We start from the raw sequence: 23,307 nt of genomic DNA on the forward strand, positions 1-23,307 counted from the left end.
TATTTTTGCATTTTAGTTTGCATCTTTTCACTGCAAAACATTACCGGTCTAGATGCCGGTCTGGATGGGAAAATCTAGACCATAGTCAATATCGATTTCAGCCAATCAAATTTGTGAACTTGGTAGTCCCCAGTCCTTGTGAGACAGAGCCATATAATAAAAGACTTTATTATATGACTAGCTCCGTGAGCGGGCAAGATGAACCAAATCGCGCGCTCTGATTGGCTACCCGAGCGGGCAAGATGGAGCGATACTGCCCGCTCGGGATTTCTCGCTTGGTCCCGCAAGATCAAAGATCATTTTTTGGTGTTTTAAGTCATATAATAAATCCTTTATTGACCAAGATTGTTCGGTCAAGATGACTGGATATTGGCCTCGTTCTTTTTTTGCATGTTTATGGACCTCGACTTCGTCTCGGTCCATAAACACGCAAAAAAAGAACTTGGCCAATATCCAGTCATCTTGACCTCACGCTTGGTCAATAACTCATACGTATAGGTAGGTATAGACCTTATTCATAAATGGCGCTCACATTTATAATTCTTTTGTCCACGTGCAAATTAGCCTACCAAGCCTCATTTTAGAGAAAGAATTCTTTTCAATTCACTGTATGGTATCGAGGCTTGGTAGGCTAATTTGCACTTCGACAAAAGAATTATAAATTGGCTGCCATTTATGAATAAGGTCTATTCTAGACATATAACAAGGGCACCCAACGAGAATAATTAGTTCAAAATCACTTAAACATAGCTTTGTTTAAGGTATTTTAGTATTTAAACGGTAGATATAGGCATATTTTTATCCCCTAAAAATTTTACATCTGTTCGGATTTCCTGGCTGAAAGTCTAATGATCCCAAAATTATAGAGATCAAAACTTACCTTTTCAAAAATTTCAGCCAGAAAAAAGGCTCCCGAAAATTCTAGGTGACCTTTTTAGGGCAAAAATCTGTTTAAAATGGGCAATTATACCATTTTTCAGATGTTCAAAAATCCTAGGACGGGCAGGCAAGCAAGAAATTATTTTACAACAAATGTTCCGAAAATTCTAGATCTCAAATTGTCTTCCGAACAGATATTTTCGGAAAATTGACATTGGGTGCCCCTGATATAAAAGTAGGTAACCTGTTCGTAAACATGAGTAAAGAAGATTTTGAAAATGCTTAGTTAAAGCAAAGACCTTTTCCATTTATCTAAGGTTTTCTTTGTCTGCTTTGCAAGATTAAAATTCTCTGGGGTCATAGGTAGTATAAGTCGTGGACCAATTAAGGACCCCTGTTGGAAAATTGTTGAAAATCTTCAAGAGTTGATAAAACAAAAGTTTAAAACTCTGCAGCAAATTCATTCCTAACTGCAGTAATTAGACAGTTTGTCTGTAAATCTGTTCAGCAAAAAGATGTGTTCCCATTGCGTTTTATCTTTGCATAAGTGAAGTAAACATGAGCCGCAAAAGTAGAGACTTTCAGGAAAGCCAAATAAACACACCTGTCAACAAACTTGAATTCTGACAATCACTGATAACAGGGCAGCCGAAATTTCGTCATGTGAAATAAGAATAATCAAGTAAATCATCGGTGGTATTTTAGTTAACAAGGAAATATAATGTCATCGTGTTATCAAGGATACCATACTGCTTTTCATCTTGCTCTTGCTTGCTTGTTTAAAGACCAAAAAGCTTAGATATTAAAATGCCAGATCTGCTGAGATAGTTTGATGAACAAGCTAACTTCTCCACATGTTACTCTCACTTTCAGATACATGGACAAGAGGTTGTCATGTAAGTAAGCTTATGTACTACAACTTGTAATAATTATTCATATATGCTGAGGAAAGAATAACACAGTAGGCAATTGCAATGTGTCATCTGCAGCCAATTGGTCTGTATATATAAGACTGACAGTTTTAAAGTGCCCCTAAACTGAATTTTTTTATTTCTGGAAGTGTCAATGTTCTGCCCCTAAAAGATGTATTTTATGGTAACTGCTTGCAATTTTGCCACCAAAAGGTGTTGCATGAGTTGCATTAAGTTTCAAAAATTGGTAGTCGCTTGTCTCATGGCCAAGATGGTGAGGCATGTGTTTGTTCCTGAAATAATGTGACGAACTTTTGTGCATTTTTCAGTTTTGGAAGGATTTTTGCAGTTCAAAGGTGCTTGTAACATCATTTCTGGAATAGGCCCATGCCTCATACCAGCTCAACCATGGGACAAATGACTTTGAATCCCATCTAGGGGATGTAAAGTACGGTACATGTTTTATGGGACTTAAATTTGACTTTCCCAAAACAAAAAAATGGGTCATTCTGCAGGTACCGGAAAGCATTGCGCACCCCCCGCACCCTCCCCCTAGATCGCCCCTGGAAGTCAGCTAATTTTTTTCATTTAATGGCATGCCCAGAAGGCTCCCATAGAGAAAAAGGGCTGTTAGGCCCCTCACTGATACAGTTGGTTGCTCCATTCACACAGCCGCCAACTTCAAATTTTATTGAATCACCTTTGTCTTTGGCAGGGAACCCAGGTACAAATCGCAGTCAGACAAATCTTTGGAATTTTTTTTTTTTTGGGAGGAGGGTTATAGGGGATGAGGTTGGTCCTGTGGTCAGAGCAATCACTTTCCACCAGTGTCACCAAAGTTCAATTCTGAAACTTGATGACATTTTTTGGGTGCAATTATGTTGGTCTTCTATGCTGTTACAGGAGGTTTTTCCCCACTTGCTGATTTCAATTGATCCGTTTTAACTTCATTTGATTTGTTTTAAACTTAGCAGGCAGTTTGAGTTGCCAGGGGAGGGGTCACTCTGAGTATATGACGAGAATTACCCCATTCACCCCTCTGGCACCCCAGGACAGCCTCAGTTGACGAGTAAAATCATCTGGCGTTAGACAGTAAAATATGTTACGTCTGACTCCCATGAGTCAATGGGTTAACCCATTCACACCTCAAATGACGAGTAAAATCGTCTGGCGTTAGACAGATTAAAATCCTTAAGTGTCACTCTCAGGGGTCAATGATTGGGTTTATTTAAGGAAAAAGCGATTTCATTTTTAGTTGGCTCAAGTTTTGAGTTAGGGAGGGCTCGCGTCATGTGGCGTTACCTTTTTAGTTTGTCTGGGCTAAGAAGCTGCAGATATTAATGATGCTGAAATTGTTTTTGTCTTTTAATTTGTCTGGGCTCAGAAGCTGCAGATATTAATGATGCTGAAATTGTTTTTGTCTTTTTTAGTGAAGCTAAATGGTGGTCGACATGTGACAGGCGTTTTAAGAGGATTTGATCCATTTATGAACCTTGTATTGGATGAAGCTGTGGAGGAAGTGTCGGCACAGCAAAAACACAACATTGGAATGGTTGTAAGTAGAGGCAATATTCTTCTCATCTTTCTTATTCAGCGTTACGTTATGAACTGGTGAAGCCCCATCTTATTTAAGTGATAAAAGTATCCATGTCTGGAATTATAATGTGAATTTACCTTTATTGAAAACTGATCCCATGAAAGAGTTTTGCCTACACTGGTCCCAAATTATGGAGTTCCTGCCTTATTACATAAAGTTTGCTAATTCTCTTCCAACTTTAAAAGAGAAATGCACAATCTGGACTTTGATGTTTTACTTTGTTCTCATTAATAGCATTGTCCCACTTTGAGCTGTTTATGACTGTGTTATTTCATTCAAACCTTAATAGGCTTTCATAAAAACCATTTTGTCTGTTGATGCAATTCAGAGTCTAATTAAAGTTTGAGTTTAGTTCATTGCATCGTTTGTTTTCAAGCCAGCCTGTGGCATGTTTTGTTTAAAAAACTTTTGCTGTCCGCATCACCTTCAGAATAAGTGTTCCTCATTGCATCTATCAGTTTGAAAAAGATTAAGAGATTAGGACAACTTTGACTTGGGTTATGTCATTTTTTCTTGGGCCCAGTTTAAAATTAAGCACTAGAGTTCTTGAAAGCCGTTTTGTCTAGTGAAGACAAAGTTGTCTGTTTTTGACAGTCCTTGCTTGACCAAAATTCATGCATGCAGGACTATTTCTAATTTTCAGGTGATCAGAGGGAATAGCATTGTGATAATGGAAGCACTTGACAGAATATTATGATGGTTTTTTTTAGTTTACTTCATTTATGTAAATACCCTGTACGATTTTGATGTGATATCTTGTAAACACTTTTTAGCTTGTAAAAATGTGTTCTATGTATTTCATAAGTGAGTGGTTTTGTTCCTTCCATGTAGGCAGGACAAGAAATTTGAATAAAAAATTAATGTTAATTTGAATTTGTGAGTCAGTCCTCCTCATCAGAGGATGGGCAGTGTTATTTCTCCACAAGTGGCATACCCTGATATGCAAGGTTGTCACAACATTTTGCCGTAGGTGACCTACCAGTAAATTATTTTATTAGGCAGCATTTGCTGGGGAAATCAATGAAATGACAAAGTGTATCAGTCTATAAAAATGGTGTAACTTAGTGTTGAATGCTACTTTTGACAATCTTGGTTATTAACACCATTATAAGACTCTCTAATTAAGTCCAGAAATGCATAAGGCAGAGTAAACATCAAGTTCATAATTATTAATTTTACAACAAAAGTTGTCATAAAAATAAGGGTTACAGTACATTATAATATTGTAGATCTTGTTTACACAAAAGAAGTTACTGGCCAGGGACACGTTAAAACACCTGCACAAGTATTTGTATTTTTCACAGTATGCACTCCTTTTCACACCACTACTCAAAATTTGGGGTTTTGCGTTCGCTAGGCTGACAAAGTACATGTACAAGAAAAGAAATCTCGCCATGGGTTGAAACTCACTTTGATCCAACTGCCATCAACATCCTTGGACGGCACTCTTTAAAACACACGCCCCATGACATTTTTGCTGACTGTCTTGCGTATTCCTCTACAGTCATTCCGCTTTTTTTAGTGAGCCCACATGAGAATTTGGTCGCTAAGTAACCGTCGCGCATGCTCAACAGTGTGTTTCGACCCATGGCAGAGGTGTCTTCCTGTACTCATCAAACGCAAAAGGAAAAGAGACCTCAGCAAGCAGGGAAAATTTGGGATGGAAAAAGGTATAAAAAATTGAAATGTAGCTCCTACCATACCACTAAAATGCAAAAAGGTTATGAATAAAACATGTTGTCTTTTATTACAATAATATTTGAAAGAATACAAATATGTACATGTATGTGACGAAGAAAAGGTTTCTAAAGAAATGCGCAAGTCATAATAATATTATCTACCTTGGATACAATATCATATTCATTCTTTCAGCAAAAAATTCAAACAAATAAAATGCTAGTATGAGCTCTCGAAGCAAATGAATACATTAAAAATTTTCAGTTGAAATGTTAAAAAAATAATTGCAGCAGCAGCTTTAGTTGAGTTTTCAATCAGCCCATATCTTGGCTTTCTCAAGTTCCTCCTGTCGTTTCCTGTCTGCAAGAAGAAGCACAGTCATGATCATAAATTTCTTATAATGAACGCCAAGAACACAGCACCATAACACTGATTCATAAATTGCACTAAAAAGGTTACATGACTTTGTACATGTAAATTGTACTTCGACACGCTATAGCCAAGGGCCATGTCATAAATGGTGATGTTAATATTGGGTTTGTAGTTGAAAATGGGATATTTACACCATTTGTTTTACGCATACGAAGGTGCTGCACTTTATTGTGGGCATGTTGATTTAAAGAAATTAATTTAAACACAAGGAGTGTAGATGTGCTCTCTGGCCATTCGTAACATACGATGTATGCCCCAGCCCAGCAAGATCCAACATGAATGCTGTATCACTAAAAGATCTATTTCCCTTGCAAAGAAATTTAAACAGAAGTGCTAGTTTTAAGTTGAAAGAAATTAATTGGATTCTTGATGTTTTCTTGGCTACGTTGCACTCCATTTCCATGATTTGACAATTTAAACAACAAGAGTTGGTACCTAAATGGTCTGACTGCATTAAGAAAGTCTGCAGTAAGCAAATTGGATATTCATGACTCTCTATAAAATTTAAAGTTGGTAGTTGGTTTGAGTGGAGTCCCCGACTATTTATTTTGTTAACTTTGCCAGTCAAGCTGGCACCAATTACTGTGGCCCCTTTTTTTACCCTCCCAACCATGATACACAAGAGAAGACGGACCACAACACCGGGAACTACGTGCTCTACTTCTAGCGACAAGTGTGTGGGTTCTTTTACGTCTCACAGGATTATTAACATTTAAGGGTTGTGAGACGGGACCTCCAGCTCATCGTCCTTATCCAAGAAGACTTGAAAGTCTAACCATTTGCAGATGTAGTTACAAAGGCAGCACTTTCTCCTCAGTTATTTAAAGACCCTGAGTGTTGGTCCGGCCGGAGTTGAACTTGTGACCTCCCGCGTGATAGTCCGGTACTCAACCAACTGAGCCACCGGTGCGGTGTTGTCACTGTCACAATGAAAACTTGGGTTCAAAAGACTCTTGCCTTTGGTTGCTTCAATTTATGGGAAAACATGTAGGGAGAATATTTTCTCATGCTAACCCTCCTCCCCCCCTTCCCAGGCACACCTACAATAGAATAGAACATACTTTTTGCCTCTTTCAGTTTTTCTCTTTCCTTAACCCTCTCCTCTCTTGTCATTTTTGACCTCATACCAAGAGCTCCTGTAACAAGCCTGTCAGCAAGCAGCTTGCTGGTCTGTGGCCTCTCTTTGTAGGGTTGCAGAAACTCTAAAAAAACAGTATTATTACTTCTTTTACCATGAAACACATGAGCCACAACAATGTGACACATTGAGCATGAGGCAAGCTTAGTTCTGAATTAAGGAATCTAAAAAAATCCTTGCAATCTGCACACCTAATCATCCTTAAGTTGTGGCCAATATTCTAATGGAGTCTGGTATTGACTTAAAACAACATGGTGGTGATTTTCATACCAAAACAGTTGCTTGCTTTCTTCCTTGACTCTGGTGTCCCTTGACTTATGGGTCTGAGTTTCATCAGTGGAGTTGAGCACAGCTGTATGGCATCTTGAGCTGTGAGTAAGCAGCACAATGAAAGAAATTATATATAGGGTATTTGAATTGCAAGTTATAGACGAAAGGTAGCAGTGATCCTCACACTCATCTGGACAATTTAAGCGATTGTCTCTCATTGACAGCTGTGAAAATTCAGGCTGCTTCAATGGGATTTGAACCTACGACCTCTGTGATACTGCTGCACTGCTCTACCAACTGAGCCGTGAAGCATTTCAGTTTGGAGTAATTAGGGACCTTAAGCAAGGACGACGACGACAATGGGTACGAGAACGTCTAAAAATATTATTTCCTGTTATTGTAATAATTTTAAAATTACTCCAAGTCGCCTGGCTAGGAGAGCGTGAGTACACATTCCAAGAACAAAATTGGTGAGAACGGTGTGGGTATTTAGGGAAAAAATTGAAAATTTATTGTCAGGTGCTCTCGTCCTCCACATGACCTCAAATTTGATCACTTCACGTCGAACGGCGAAGAAAGTTAACACGCACATGCAGGACATGCAGAACTATTGCTTTTGATGATTAAACCTATTGTCATGTCGCATTCTCGTTGCCACCGTCGTCGTCCTTGCTTAAGGTCCCTATTGACCTGCTTCCTGAATTTTTCAGGTGTCTATGAGAGGCAATAATAATTGTCGTAATTGTCCACTAGATAAGCGAGAAACACAATGGGAAAAAATACCTGGGAGGCCCCAATGATTCAAGTGAATCCTCTCACCAATTTTTTTTCCCACAAAAATATGAAGTCTTCATTTAAATCTTATCCACCAAAACTTGGCCAAAGTTTTTGTACCTGTCACTACCATTCTTAACTGCTGGATATTTAACAATAAACACGAGTACCTGTTGGATATGAGTTGGCTATAACCAGTCTCGTATCCAAAAAGTGTGTTAATGGAATACCTGGTCCAGTAATTACTTTGTTTCCTTAAATTCTCATTAAAATTCTGAGCACTTGGAAATTAAAGACAAGTTTTTTCAGCTTGGCAAGACTTAACGAAATCGGTTTCCATACTAAGTCATACAGTATACGAGCTGATAACCGAGACTGAATGAACCAATCAGAAAGCTAGAAGTGCAATATCCAAGTCGAAAAAGCTTTAATGTTTTACCTGGATGTGTAAGGAACTGTATTGATTTTAATCAGTTTTCTAAGATGACTTTGAAGCATTAAATGAAAAAAATCAAAGATAACCTCTCAGCTTAACGTTTTTATTAAACAGTGTTTAATAGATATACTTATTTTACCTCTTTTTACATTTTCAACTTTATTTGTATTTTAGAGGATATCTTTTAGCAGACGAAGGCCACCTTGTGGAAAGGCTGCATAAAGCAATAATAATAATAATAATAATAATAATAATAATAATAATAATAATAATAATAATAATAATAATAATAATAATAATAATAATAATAATAACAACAAATAAACATGAGTGCCTGTTGGATGTGAGTTGGCTATAACCAGTCTCGTATCCAACAATTGCAAATGGAATACCTCTTCTAGTTATAATTACTATATAATAATTATTATTTTGTTTAATTTAATTTAAATTAAAGCCAAATTTTTTCAACTTGGCAACACTTAACAAAATCTGTTTCCACGCTAGGTCATACGGTATATAAACCGATAAATAAGACTGAGTGAACCAATCAGAAAGCTAGAAATGCAATATCCAAGGTCAAAAATTTAATCAAGTGATTTATCCACTAGATTAAATTACATGTGTATTCAAGCAAGGAATAACTGACAGCAGATGTGTGTAAATATGATTAAAATAAATTGGAACTAGATTTTCACTTTACAGGCTGCATGGTAAGGCTCTGTCAAGACCACTGCACACAATATACTTCAGTTGCAATTGACTTAACCCATTGATTCCTGGGATTCCCCATTGACAAGTAGAATTGTCTCACTGGTGTTAGACAGCCAGTTTAGCCGTCAAAGGGTTAAACAGCTGAAGTCTCGCCAAGAGTGTGTCAAATATGAAGCTAGCAAGCCAAAATACAATGCAAATAGCAACAACATACAATTTTAAATAATTCACCCTTAAGCTTGTTACGAGTTAATTGGGACACAGGTCTCTAAGTCTGAGCATTACAAAAATTTAATTTTTGGGGACCTGTTACACGACCATGGTAACAATTTGCCACACTAATGATGAAACAACCACAGCTAAAATGAAATCCCTGCGATAAATCTAACCACCTGCGATATAACTTGAGAAGATTCCCAGAGCATGTGTATCATCAACCCATTTGATATCAAAACCTTTGGTCCTGAAAAAGTGAAGGTGATCATTTTGTCAATACAAACCTTGAAATCTAATATATAAATTCCAAACATCTTGATTACAGACCAAAGGGAAAAAATATTGAAATTAAACTGTCTTGCTGGACAATGATGATGACACAACAGAATTTATCATTATTATTATTAATAATTATGGACATCAACAACTTTGCTTGGACTAAACAAAACTCTAAACAAATATAAAATTAATTTTCACATTATCTGGGGTACTTGCACTAATTAAAAATAATTTGCGCTTTTCTCCTTTTTCTTTTCTTTCATTAATAATTAAAAAAAGAAAAGAAAAAGAGGACCACAGAAAATCTCAAATTATTTTAGTGCAAGTACCCCAGATAATGTGAAAATTAATTTTATTTGTTCCCGAAAAAGTACGGGGTTAGGTGCTCTAACTAAAGATGATTTCACTTCATTAATTAACAATAATTTTGTTTAAGTACAGGAACTGTAACAGTAACATAGGAATGTTCAGATTGTGGGATTTGGATAATTTCAATTTACCTGAAGGAACTCATAGCTTGCATTATGTCTTGTGTATTTAAATCAGGGGAAAAATCATAGATCTCAACAATATGGCCAAACTCTGGAGGAAAACAAAATATGACAGACAGTGCAAGTTAATGAATTAGAAAATAATTTCTTTAATTAAAATATGTCTAACTATCCCACTAGGTTGGGAACTGTCGCAAATGTCAATTTTCCCAAGTAATCATCTGGCCAGGCATTGAACTTGTGATCTTCCACATAGAAATTTAATAATACTTTATTGAGATCTGATGCTAAGTGAGCTGTCAGTGTGTGGAAGCAATGAAAAGGCCATGAAACAACACACTAATTAAATCACAATGGGTCTGTCTGTTATACGATTGTATAGACATACATTTCTTTTTTAATACTATGCAAAATAATGGTGTGAGCTGACCAAATTTAAGGTTACATGGAGCCTGTGAGGATGTACAGGTGTATCTGAATCTTCCGAAACTTTTAATTTAACGTGTATGGTATCGCACGGTCATTTGGATATCAGAGGCAGAAAGTGCTTATTTAAAGTCATCTTAGTCCAGAGAGCAAGAGACCTGAAAATTGAGATTGCAATGCTGATGCACAAACTGAATGTGCAAATTAAATTAGAGAAAATCAATATGCTAATTTTCAAAGCTACAGAATGTGAGGCATGATTACATCAATGTTATGCGGTTACGCATTTTAAAAGGCCAATTCTCCTTTTCTTATCGTCTTGAATTTCTAGGCAGTTAAGTAAATACCACAGAAGTTAATAGTGCTTTCTATGCATTCTCACTGGCAAGCTCTGAGTTGGATAGCAAGTAATGTTAACCTGTGAGTAAACTGAGTAAAACAAAATAGCTTCCTGTTTCGCCTTGTTTACTTGGAACCAATTTATTGATAATCTCGGCTGATTATTCAACTTGCGTGGTACATACTAAAATAGTTTAATATTTAACTATTATTATTATTCGTGAACCTCGGTGTTGGTTAGAGTGGTGGACCACTTCTCAGTAAATAATATTTATTAAATATTTATTTTTTAAAGATGAAAGGTCTTGGAATAATCCCTTTGTGAGAACACCAAAATGATGCGACCTTTACATCTTGGAATTAGGTGTAATATCATTGTAGCTATGTTGCACTGCACTTGTAAAGCTTGCATTCAAATCATGCCAACATTGTAAAGTGTATTTTTTTTTTGCTGAATTCTGAAGGTATTAAGAAGCAGACAAACCGTCATCCTCCAGTGCACAATAATTCTTTGGAGTGAGTGAGTAGTAATCAAACTGGGTTTTTTGAACTTCTGGGTTTGCAATCCCTGTTAGTCTTGACAACTGAAGACATAGAGAAAAATAAGACAGCAATTTGAAGCTAAATTACATTTGAACATAGGCATCTACAGTGTATTATCCTGGCTAAGAGATGGCTTACACTAATTTGCAAAACGAAACGAAATACAAAAAAAATCCTAAGCACTCATTAATTAAAGCTAACCTTAAGCCTAATTAGGCCTAAACTAAAGTTTTTAGGCCTAATGTTAGCACTGGTAAACAGTTAGGGTTGTACCAAAGGAAAATTTCAATCTGTTTCGCAAAATGTTGATCTGACCAACATGGCCGACCAAAATTACTATTTTCCACAACGGATTGAAATTTTCGGGGCGGGTACAACCCTAACCGTTAACCAATGCTAACATTAGGCCTAAGGTTATATTGCTTTAATGAATGTTTAGGATTGTTTCTGTATCATTTCGTTTTCGTTTTGTTTCATTTCACAAATTATAGTGCCAACCCTAAGAAATTAGAAAACACACAGTCAGGTGGATATGTTACAGGTTAAATTTGATTTCAGGTAAAAATTATTTTAACCTACTGTAGGTTGATTTGTAATTTCTTTGTGTCTGGTATTCATTATCATCTGTTATAAATAGAGACAAAGAAATTGCAAATCAATCTACAATTAGCATATAATCATCTTGACCTGAAATCAAATTTAACCGGCTACTGACATATGATACCCATTGTAACATAGCGGCACCAAATTAGCACCTATTGTATATTACATTTCGCATACGCATATGTAAGTAGGTTGGCACATTATGCATGTAACATAGCGGCACCAAATTAGCACCTATTGTATATTACATTTCGCATACGCATATGTAAGTAGGTTGGCACATTATGCATGTAACATAGCGGCACCAAATTAGCACCTATTGTATATTACATTTCGCATACGCATATATAAGTAGGTTAGCACATTATGCAAAGGCAGAGAGCACACACAACCAGGCGGTGTGTGTGAATAACAAGAATAAAACTCCATCGGCATCCGACTACACCCATGTGTGCCTACACCTATGCGATCATAAAACTTGTTCACAATTTAACATTCAGTAATAATTAATGGCGAGGACGCACAAAAGGGCCGAAAACAATTTTAAAAATAAGAAGAGACTCTAATAACGCTAGGTTTGTGACTTTAATAAACAAGTGGCAGAGCTAACCTAGATGGGCCACGAGAGAAAGAAACCTCTATCACCATACAGGAAAATAAAATATATGAGACAGTTAAAGCCATAAAAACTCAACATAATCCAACACGGAAGTCTTTAAAGTCTAAAATACTAGAGCAGAGAGATTTTTTTGCTTACAATGGTGATGTGATTTTTGGAAAATTGTTGTGTTGCCAATGAGCAGTGGTGGCTACAATTGGCGACAATTTGCTGAGATTTTTTGTGATTCGCATGAGATTGGCTCGATAACCCCTTGACGCATCGCAATTTGTCACGAATGCAGGGCACAATGTTGCAATGTGCATACACAAGTGACAATTGAAAGTTCCCGACTTTGTTGCAAAAAATTCAACTCTTTCAATTTCTCATGATTTTTTTCTGCGACTTTTTCGGCTGTTGCATAACCCGTGCTAGGGTGGCTACACCCTACACCGCACACTGGCAAAGCGACCATCATAAGCAAAAAAATTGCTTGGGTAGCCGCGGCTTAAGCATTTAGTAATCTTAAACATTCCTAAACTGTTATTCCAACTTTGCATACAACCTATCTTGTCATACTGCCGTTTTGAGTCTGCAATGTAATCAATTTTCATGCAATTGGTCACACTTCACAACACGTCTTTCAGAGTGCAAGTAGAGATGTAGGTCATGGTTATTGAAAGCCAGTGTGGTTTAGTGGGTAGGGCGCACGATTTGCACACAGTTATGCCAGGGCCAAGTTCCATTCTGACCACAAGCTGAAATTTCTTTTAATTAATATGTTTTAGTGAGATTCCATTATTCAATTACACCAAGTGACTTTTGATTTAACAAACTCTTTCTCTTAATAGGTTTTAATTTGTTTGTAAAGCATATCATTTTGGGCAGATCCACATAGAAAATCCACGGTGCAAACAAAGCTCCACGAGAACGAGAACAACTTTACCAGAACAACTTGGCATCTGGGTTTACAAACACAGAGTCCACTTGCCATGGTGCAAGCAGCTCACAAAGCAATACAGTGAATTAACACAACAACAATGCCTAATTAATGGTATAACTGTCCTTTCATTAATTTATTTTCTCTTGTAAGAACAGAAGACAGGGGTTTGAGAGGGCATTCTAATACAGTACATACCAGTAGTCCTCAAGGTAGTGCACCGGTGGGAAGGGGTGCGGAAAGAGTGCTGGTATTGGAGATGTGGTGGGTGGAGGCAACATATCAGCTGCGTTCAGGTACCGAGGCGACTCAGGAGTGGAAGGAGTGACTGGTATCTGTGGGGATGGTGGTGTGGGCGTCTTTGTCCTCATTGATGTCAAAATGTGTGCTGCTTGAGCTATGAGGCAGAGAGGGAGAGGTATCTATGGGCACTTTGCAGCACTCAGACTTCTTGACATGATAGGAGGCACCATGCACCATCAATGGCACAAGATTTGTTGCAGTCACAATAGAGGTACACCAGGTCACCAATGGAAAGTGAAGGGCTGTAAAAGATTGTCTGGGTCAAGCCGTACACCTCATGAGAAGATAGTAACATGCGGTGAAGATGGTCGGGTTGTGGACTGCTGATGGTTGATGGCTGGGCATTGAGAATGAACAGCGATGTTGTTAATCTCCATAAAAGGGGTTCCAGCGAGGACCTCTACATCCAGATGTTCTGCTACCACACTCTCAAACTGGAACACATGGTTTCCACTGGTGTGGGAATGAAACTGTGACACTTGGGTAGACCTTACACGACATTACGGATGCACGAAATAAAACCAGTTAGGGCTGGTTGAGTGAGCACAGGAAAAGAGAGGCAGTTTTTTTGTACTTGAGTGTCTGCAGTTTGCGAATAAAGAAGTTATAAAATAATACGTGTGAGGTTTGAGAAAACAACTGTGACACTGGTGCAGGAAATCTTAGTTTCACCGATGACCTTCAATGAGGAAGAACCATCAGCCTGGTGAGCGGACTTCCACTCTTAACAATCTCAACTCCCAGCTTCTGAACAGAGGACTGGTGAATCATGTAACCAGTGGCCCCACTGTTGATGGTAATATGAATGTGATGGTGGTGATAAAATGTGTCTAGGCAAGGGGACTGGCATACCTGGATTCCCGGGGGAAAACAGGGAGGTTGCAGGCTTCTGGTAGGTTCAGGCAGGGGACCCTGTGGTTCATTCTCATAATATGAAAAGCCAGGAATCTGGCTAGCTTTGGTGATGAACTTATGATCACTCTCAGGCAAGTATGTGCACTGACTAGCGGTGGAAGTCAGGATGAGGCAGCGGTGCATATCACCTTCAAGTTGGAATCTTCAGTGGAATGGATTTTATCACGTAAAGACTTGAGGGCTTGAGAGATCTCTGGCTTGATGGAGGCAAGCATGTGAGATCAAAGCTCAGTTCTGTATCAGTCGCTGTCTGAAAATTTTAGGAAGGTCAGGATGGATAAGTTGCAAAAAAGGTTAGTACACTGAAATTTTCCAGAGAAGAGATTAGCTCCTCATCTTCAGTGTTTGGCTTGCAGTGGTGATGCATGCTCTTGGAGCAAAGGGGGTTATCCTCTGTGAAGGCAATGAGGTGAATGTTGGTATTAAAAATCAAGGAAATATGCCTTCCGTTTGTGGCTTCAAAGCCAAAATGCATGCAAGATGGAGTCTATTGAAGTTGAATTCTTGAAGAGCAAGATGGGGAAGAATAACCAAATCCCGCACTGTGATTGGCTACCCGAGTGGACAAGATGGAGCTATCTTGCCTGCTCGGGATTTCTCGCTTAGTCCCACAAGATCAAAGATCATTTTATGGTGTTTTACCTCATATAATAAACCTATTATTGACCAAGCTTGTTCCGTCAAGATGGCTGGATATTGGCCTTGTTCTTGTTCGGCGTGTTCATGGACCGAGATGAACACGCAAAAAAAGAACTTGGCCAATATCCAGCTATCTTGACTTCACGCTTGGTCAATAACAAATATTTAACAATTATTGGATGAGGTTGAGCATGATAGCAATAATTATCAAGGCCAAAGTTTGTGTTATCTGCCGAAGCCGAAGGTTGAGGTGGATAACACAAACTTTGGCCTTGATAATTATCGCTATCATGTGAAAACTGAATCCAATATTTGTTTTATTATGCATATTACTGAGCTGCACATGTAAAGACAAGAGGGCTGACTCATCTATTTCTTTGCATGAGGGGCAAATCAAAGAATGTTTCTGTGGTTGGCAGAGTCTTCTTACCTTTTCTCTGCTGGTTAGTGTGTTAGGTGATGTCACTTCTGCATGCATAAAACTATTGTCTGTAGGTACGACCTCAATTCTTCATGAATATATAAAATCTATTGTCTGTAGGTATGATGTAAGAAAAACGGCAAGCAAGAATTAGTTCTGTGCTTATAGCCAATCAAAATCAAGCTGGTGACACCAATGTATCATAAATGTTATTATCAAGTAGTCATCTAGTGCATTTTTGTTACATTGGTTGAGTAGGTTGGTAAAAAAGTAAAAAAGTAAAGTCAATGTATTTAATGTCAGTAGTTTTTTCAGTTATGAAACTGGTATCAATGGAAGCTGACGGTGCACCTTTTACCCCCTCCCTCTGTCAGTGCTCCGTTTCACAGATATTTAAAGCATTAGCTACACGGGTCAGAGGAAAGTGGAAACAGACATTCAAGTCACCGAGGATCGAACTGGGGACCCCTTGCTCTGAAAGCCGGGCACTAGCCAACTGAGCTACGCCTGCAAATGTTGGTTTTTGAGGAGAGGGGGAAACCGGAGTACCCGGGGAAAAAACCTCTCGGAGCAGAGTAGAGAACCAACAAACTCTACCCACATATGGCGTAGAATCCGGGAATCGATCCTGGGCCACATTGGTGGAAGGCGAGTGCTATCACCACTGCACCTGCCCTACTCCCCAATATTTACTGTAGATAAAAATAATGACTGAATATCAGCTTACTAACTGACTGTTTTTCCCCCAAAAGAACTCACCTCTTCTAAATGCTCTGGTTTAAGGCAATCTCCACTCTCATCAAAAATGGATTCCCAGTTGTCATCGTCCTTGCTGTCATTGCAATCCCTTTCCTTGCCATCGAGAATACCTTCCCTTCTCACCTCAAAACTGTTCAAATCTTTTGCTTTGCTCTTCTTAGAAGACAACTCCTTGGTCATTGGTTTCCTTTTACCTTTAATTTTCGTCTCAGAATCTGAGTTTGTCTCTTGATCATTACTCTCAGATTGCTGAATTTTTCCACTTTTCTTATCCTTATTTTTCTTTTTCTCCTTCTTTTCCTTAGATTTTGTTTTCTCTTCGTCATCTTTGCTCTTTTCTTTCTTTGATTTCTTTTTCTTATTGGTACATGACTTACATAGCTCTGTTTGGAGTTCTTCAGTTTCTACACTTTGATTTAGTTCCACATCTGGAGACTCTGGACTACTCCCACTTTCAAAAGGCTTTTTCATGCATTTCTCCTCATCATTTTCCAAATGAGTTGTGTTACTTGAACAAATTGGGTGTAGAATGTCTGAAGCTGCTTCTACAATGTTTACAGACTTTTCTGACGAGGTTATGCATGGAGGGATGCAAACTACCGGTACTTGAGGTTCCTGGTTACTAATATCTGTTGAGCCATACCCATTTGAATTTGACTCAGCCATGTTTTCTTTGCACTCACTGGAGATTCCACCAGCAAAATGCTGAGGACACTCTTCCGACTCTACAGCGTCATTTACATCATTGTTGTTTCCTCTACTCATCAAATCAGATTTTGATGTTATTCCAGGTTTGAGGCAAGAGGGTTTTACCAGTACTGCCACAGTGACATTTTCACATGTTCTAATGCTCTCTTTCAATAGCACTTTATGTTCACGATTTACTCCTTCACTTTCACTATCTTTGTTGCTTAAATCAACAGCATTGTCAACAACTCCACTTGCAATCACCTTCTGATCCTTTTCAACAGAGCACTCTCTAAGACTCTTTAAGAGAGAGTCCTGACAGTGGCTGAATGATCCATGAGTTGACAAGCATTCAAAAGATTCTGAGTCTAGAACTGCCTCTTTAGTCATAGATGTTTCCTTCACATCTTGATTACCAATGCTGCATTTGCTGCAATCTGGTTCCTTTGCAAAAGTCTGAGAATTCATATCACTAATTTTGTCTGGTTCTTCTATTGACTTCTCGCTGATTTGAAGACTTTCAGAAGTATTGGATACAAAGACTGCACCTAGTAGTGTTTGATTAACACCTGCTTTTCCTACACTTTCACTGCAATCCTTGTAAGGATTTTGTGTTTTCTGTCTCTGATCTGCTGAAACTTGTGATTGCATATCATTACGTTGTTCTTCAGTAAATGTACCACCTGTATCTTTTGAAACACCTTCAGCTTCAGAACATAAAGGCAGAGTAATGCCATTAGTAGATTCAGCTTTTGTAGCTTCATCATACTGTTGATGATTAAATTTGTCAGTTTTCCTACAATCACTGCCATTACTTAGATCTGATAGAGGTACATCATTTGTAACTCGGGAACTACCCTCCACAGTTTGTGAAACATTTTGAGAAATCTCATTATTATCTGCTTTGTTTATTGAACATTCCCTCCTTGAGCTTTGCTCTTGTTGTTCTTGTCTTGCTTGCCTCATTGCTCCAGGAATGTACAGTGCCTGATCAGGTCGCTTTGATCGCCTACAACAACAAGATCAAGAAATCTTGGACCATGTTCTATAGTATTAAAACAGTTTTAGGTTAGGTTTGCTAATTAAATAACAATAAATTATTATGCCACAGACCTCGCTCTTCCTCTACCAAAAAAAGTCCTTTGAACTGCTGAAGATGATTGTGCCATCTCGTGTGACTCTCTAAATTAACAAAAAAGTTCAATGAATGCTGGTAGATATAATATTAGAACAAGGATTAAGACCTTGCTCTAAACCTGCCTTCTCTTAGCACGATATACCACAGTTCTCCTATGTACTCCTTGTCCTATGGATACTGATTGAAAACTGGGATGTTCTTCAGCAATTTGGTGAATAAGGAAGCGATACTGCGCAGCCAAAGGCGGGAAGACAAGTACACTGTTCTGTTCCGAATTTTCCTCAAACTTTGTTAACTCTTCTTTGACTTGCTCCAAAATCTTGCACTCAGCATTTTTTCTGTACCTTCCATCATAATGCAAAAACATCTGCTGTTTAATAATTCATCACTGATTCTGCAAGGAAGGACAGATTTTTGGGGTATTGAATTTTACAACTGTCTTGATAAGTGGATGAGACATCCAAAAGTTGTTCCAGTGATATGCAAATTATGCTAATCTAACCCTCTACCAAGTATGTCCAGACAAAAGCCCAGACAATAAAAAAGTTCCTAGACAGGAATGGCATAAGGGGGAAAAAGACCTTAAAGCCTGCTTACATACAGATCATGATGATTCAATGATCCACACTTGGAAAATTGGCACTGGAATCAAATACGATTCACCAGAATCACATGGTATGATTCCAGTCGCGCGAAAAATCATTGGTGGAATCATAACCTAGGATTCGTTGCTTTCATGAAATTGTTCATGGAATCAATAATTACTGTACATTTTAAAAATGGAATCATGTTTAAAGTATAAAGCACTTGTGACAAAGTGATACATCGAGGAGAAAAAAGTGTGGTTTCCATGATCTTGGTTAAGAAAACGACTGGCAGTATGTGACGTGTCTGAGAGCATTCTTTTGTTAAGTCAGCTCTTGTCTGTTATTGATACTGTATTTGCATGTTGAATAATCTTGATTTATTAATTTGCTTGAAGACGTCGCTGCACGTGTAGCGATTGAGTCCCGATTATTAAAACAGAGATTAACTAGATAAAACACCATGTCAAACACAACTTCTGGTTTTTATTTACGTCCACACAATCACACTCATGGCGCATTGCTCTCTGGGTAACATAGGTCTGCAATACACTACAGTATGCATGCATGGTTTTTCACTTTATGATAAGAGAGCTTAAACAATTATGGTGAATTGTATGAAACTTCACTGAAATGTACAGTATTGCCAAGTGTGCACATTTAATGTTTTTGTTTCTTGGGTATGTAAGAGTGTGTCGTGGTGAGTATATAAGTGCGGGGCCTTTCGCAAAGTTGTATTATGAATTTTTCATAGTCCCACTCTTGATGTCGATGTTCTTCTATTATTTCAGGTCCTATTGATTAGCATTTTGTCCAATATTAGAACTAGAGGGAAAATAACACTGTTCCCTTCAAGACGCCATTGCATATTAAGTGTATAGTGACCAGGCAGGGCTCTTTTCCTTTCGTAAGTTGTTGTGCTTTCAGATTATATTATGCAGAATCAAATGATTTGTTGTAACCTTTAATACATGTACATGTAATTATCATCATTAGACATAACTGAAATAATTTGAGTTTCATTATCAAAGCACCACTTGGAAGTTACATGTAATTAAATCAAATCAACGTCAGTTTTCTGTGGTCTGCACTGTTATGAAGCATTTAGTGACATCTTGAAATATTCAAGATTCAAGTGGAACTACGAGCCAAAATTTTATGGCACTATTCTATGGTCTGTAAAGAGGCCATCAGTGAGAGGCAAATTTGTGACAACACAGGTGCTGGTATGTCGGCAGTAACCAGCTCCTCCTTATGAAACCACAGTGACTGCAGACATCACACTATCTCGTGAATATTAAGGGCTCATTATTATATAGATACTGATGAAATACCAAGATTTCTCCTTTTACTAAAAAATCATTTCTTCACCGCATGCAGTGAATATATCATTTTTATCTTTCACATGTGAGAATATAGGAGTCGTCATGTTAACGAACAGTATTAGCTGATAAAACACGAGCTTCCTCTTCATTGTAAGATACTTTTGTGCTTTAATATAATTCTTCTCTACTACATTAATATTTTTATTGCAAAATTTTACATTATCATGATTTGTTTTTTGTAACTTTCATATCTCATTTCATGTTACACAACATGCATGTTTTAGCGGTTGGTAAGCACTTTTTCATCATTTCGAAAATGAGTAAAACAAGATTTCGGCTATGTAATATCCTCTATACATATCCAATGGGGTAGATAGATAAAGTTATTGTGCATCTTATTTTCACAGGGAAACAATACTTGCAGGTAACAACTTTTTCTTGTTAATTTTGCTGCAGAGGAGGAGAAGGATGGAGAGTAAGGGAGCAGGAGCTAACAAAGGAAGAAATCAATGTAATTAGGTCCGAGACACCGATGGTGGGCAGATATGAAATTAGGCAGGTGCCAGACTCATATGGTGAAGATGCAAAGAAAGATTTGGAGTTGAACAAAAGATAAATTAATGATACCTGCGAGTCTCGTAGTGCCCACCTTCACCGACAGACTTTTTGACAGTTTGTTTTGTTGTGAAAATTTGCATTGCTTATCGTAGCCTTCTAATTGGATGAATTTTCAGCTTCAGATGGGATTTTCATTTAAGAAAATTGTTCTGCAGTATGCAATGCCCGTTGGTTGAAGGTGGGCCTTTAAAGAAAAGCCCGCTGATTAGTTTAAAATTTCATGCAGCATTTTGTGATTATCCAAAAGAATTTTAATCATTTCAATGCCTTCAACATTTTGCAGGATGTAACAATTTGGAAATTGATCATACAATGTATGTGAGATAATAATAATATTATCTTTTTTTTATCGTTTAATTCTTGTCTCTATCAGCAACCATGCATTATGATTCTATAAACTAATCACCTGATTTTGATACATATACCACATAAAAGTTAGATGATGGGAAAATTATGTGAATACATTCAGTTTGGCAATCATGATAATTTCAGGATACATGTTTCTAAGAAATGAAAGCTTGAATCCAATAAGTATTAATGAACTAAAATTTGAAGAATTTGTTTGTTCCTTGGGAAAAAACTGCCGAACTATTGGATAGAAAATATTAACAACGTTAACTGGACTCTTCCTCTGTAGTGGTTTTCAGATAATCTTGTGCTGATTTATTTTAACTGATCTACAAATGCAGTCTGATAGTAAATTGTACACATCTGATGCAAATATTGACAAAAAAATACCCAGTGTACATGAACACATATTGCTGATGTTTAATGAGTCATAAACAATTATTGTATATGACTTATTAAACATCAGCAATACATCTTTGTTTACATTGGATATTTCTTTGTGGTACATTAGATGTTTTAATCATGAAAGGCAAACAAAAATGTTATGGAAATGAGAGGTCTGTCTCATACAAGTTATATAAGTATTCCGTGATATTAAAGAGTTACATGAGTAATATAAATAAAGGGCTACCATTTGTTTAGCATAAAACTGTGTTGTTGTTTTTAATGATCTTGAATTATTGTTTCCTCGACACTTTTATAAGACCAGACTCAATTATCTAAGAACATGTGGGTCTGCTAAAAGTTCCTTAGCACTGTGCAAGGATTACTTTTACATGACAAGCGTAGCTCTGAACAAATAGAACTGTTACAACACGCATGAAAATAGAAAGAAAAAGCAAACTTTGAATACAATTTGACAGGTTTTTTTTTTTGCAAAAAGAAAATTCACAGCAGCTTCACTTTGTGGGCGATCTGAACCATTATTTTGCTGAATGGCACTGAAAGTGCTATTTCCTTCACTGACATAATCAAAGTTATGATTCCACAAATGATTTCCTGTACATTAGAAAACAAGTAATATGATTTTTGCACAAAGAGTGATGGGTTATGATTCCTCAGATGATGCTAAGTAGCTTCAGGGCATCATAACAATGATTCCTTCAAATCAAAATTTTGGGTTATGATTCTACAAACGGTTCCTTCAAGCCTTAAAACATCAGGGTTATGATTCGTGTGCCTGACAGAATCATATGATGACATGATGAAGCCTGAGCAAATCGACATTATGATTCCGAAAGCACATAAAATGATCACAAGAATCATAACTGGTTATTCAATACCCTAATTTCCTGTATTAAAGCTTACACGATTCTCACGTTTCAGAATTTTAAAGTGTTTGATTCTCACCTGGAATAGACGCCTTGATTGTTACCAGTACATAGTGAAATGCACCCAGCCAATACAAACTTTCAGGTATTGGATTAGAAGTCACACGTAATTTTAAAAAAAAGTGACCGTCAACACGGTTTGTTTACTCTACAAAGCCGCCATCTTGTAATACTGGCTAAAAATACCAGCAATATACTTCATATAAGATACCTGTAATATAGACAGCCTGCCCCTGCAGATGCCTTCTGTACCACGCCTTCGATAAAGCTGCAACGCCAACCTCGTTCCCAGGGTCCTCTCCTACTCGGCCCCAGTGGCGAGAGAGAGAGACCCTGGTCTGGTCTGGTCACGTGTCTAGATGTCTTGGGCAAAGTACGAGCGACCGATGGCGAAATTTCTATACATCTCTTGACTCGTTGAAATGAAGACTGACTTTCTGTTATCAATACTCTGAAGTTTTCGAAATTCTTTAACCGTCTTTCGCAAGGTCGGCACAGTAAATGGGGCAGTGTTTTGTCGTGGATTAAAGGACTGCCATAAATTATCTCTGCCGTTGCGAGCAAAGCACGATTTCCTTTTCCAAACAGATTCCTCCAAGACGAAGTGTCACCAACCGATTTACACAGACGGCAACAACTTGAACCCGATGACTGATAAACCTTTTTTGGCGTTTGTGGGAGTTTTCCACTTGACATTTCACCTCAGACCTTCACATTATATTGTTGACTTCACGGATACACGTGCGTTCACTTTGTTTACCTTGAATCGCAGCACTTTTACTTTCCCACCCAGGCACAGTTGAGACAAATACCTTACCATTCCGCCCCTCCCTTCGATCATTTGTTTGTCATCTGCTAAAATCTAGCAGACACGTGACCAGACCAGACCAGGGTCTCTCTCTCTCGCCACTGGGGCCGAGTAGGAGAGGACCCTGGGAACGAGGTTGCTGCGACGCGGGCATAACGCCGTCGCCAGACT

The 23,307-nt window shown here is 37.8% G+C and overlaps 2 protein-coding genes across 5 annotated transcripts in view; one reads left to right on the plus strand and one right to left on the minus strand.

Annotated features, from left to right (window-relative positions):
- The window catches only part of LOC138006816 (small nuclear ribonucleoprotein G-like), a 5,127-nt gene extending 867 nt beyond the window's left edge, over positions 1–4,260 (plus strand). The window contains exons 2-4 of the mRNA XM_068853402.1: positions 1,753–1,775; positions 3,221–3,345; positions 4,031–4,260. Of these exons, the coding sequence (XP_068709503.1) occupies positions 1,753–1,775; positions 3,221–3,345; positions 4,031–4,084 (202 nt within the window). The 3' untranslated portion in view covers positions 4,085–4,260. The remainder of the gene's footprint in view (positions 1–1,752; positions 1,776–3,220; positions 3,346–4,030) is intronic.
- Positions 4,261–4,356: 96 nt separating this feature from the next.
- LOC138006815 (coiled-coil domain-containing protein R3HCC1L-like) lies at positions 4,357–22,518 on the minus strand. 4 transcript variants are annotated; one of them, XM_068853397.1, is made up of 10 exons: positions 22,348–22,518; positions 18,245–18,516; positions 18,098–18,166; positions 16,298–17,993; positions 11,061–11,160; positions 9,821–9,902; positions 9,218–9,288; positions 6,905–7,003; positions 6,558–6,698; positions 4,357–5,424 (listed from the first exon to the last, which is right to left on the minus strand). In XM_068853397.1, exons 2-10 carry the CDS (start codon positions 18,487–18,489, stop codon positions 5,375–5,377), a joined length of 2,553 nt encoding a protein of 850 aa, XP_068709498.1. In that variant the 5' UTR covers positions 18,490–18,516; positions 22,348–22,518; the 3' UTR covers positions 4,357–5,374. The 4 variants fall into 4 exon arrangements, with proteins under 4 accessions (XP_068709498.1, XP_068709502.1, XP_068709501.1 ...); XM_068853401.1 differs by having other exon boundaries at positions 18,265–18,466; positions 22,348–22,500; XM_068853398.1 differs by having other exon boundaries at positions 4,358–5,424; positions 18,245–18,466; positions 22,348–22,500.
- Positions 22,519–23,307: the final 789 nt, after the last annotated feature.

Source organism: Montipora foliosa, chromosome 6 (genome assembly GCF_036669935.1).
Source record: "Montipora foliosa isolate CH-2021 chromosome 6, ASM3666993v2, whole genome shotgun sequence".
In the NCBI taxonomy this organism is placed as follows: Eukaryota; Metazoa; Cnidaria; class Anthozoa; order Scleractinia; family Acroporidae; genus Montipora; species Montipora foliosa.

What these genes read in the sequence shown, in the direction of transcription:
- LOC138006815 (XM_068853397.1), bottom strand. Translation starts at nt 18,489, where the DNA reads ATGTTTTTGCATTATGATGGAAGGTACAGAAAAAATGCTGAGTGCAAG. An exon ending in GTATATCGTGCTAAGAGAAG is followed by an intron (nt 18,167 to 18,244) that starts GCAGGTTTAGAG and finishes TTGTTAATTTAG; the next exon opens with AGAGTCACACGAGATGGCAC. An exon ending in CAAGCTATGAGTTCCTTCAG is followed by an intron (nt 9,289 to 9,820) that starts GTAAATTGAAAT and finishes TCACTTTTTCAG; the next exon opens with GACCAAAGGTTTTGATATCA.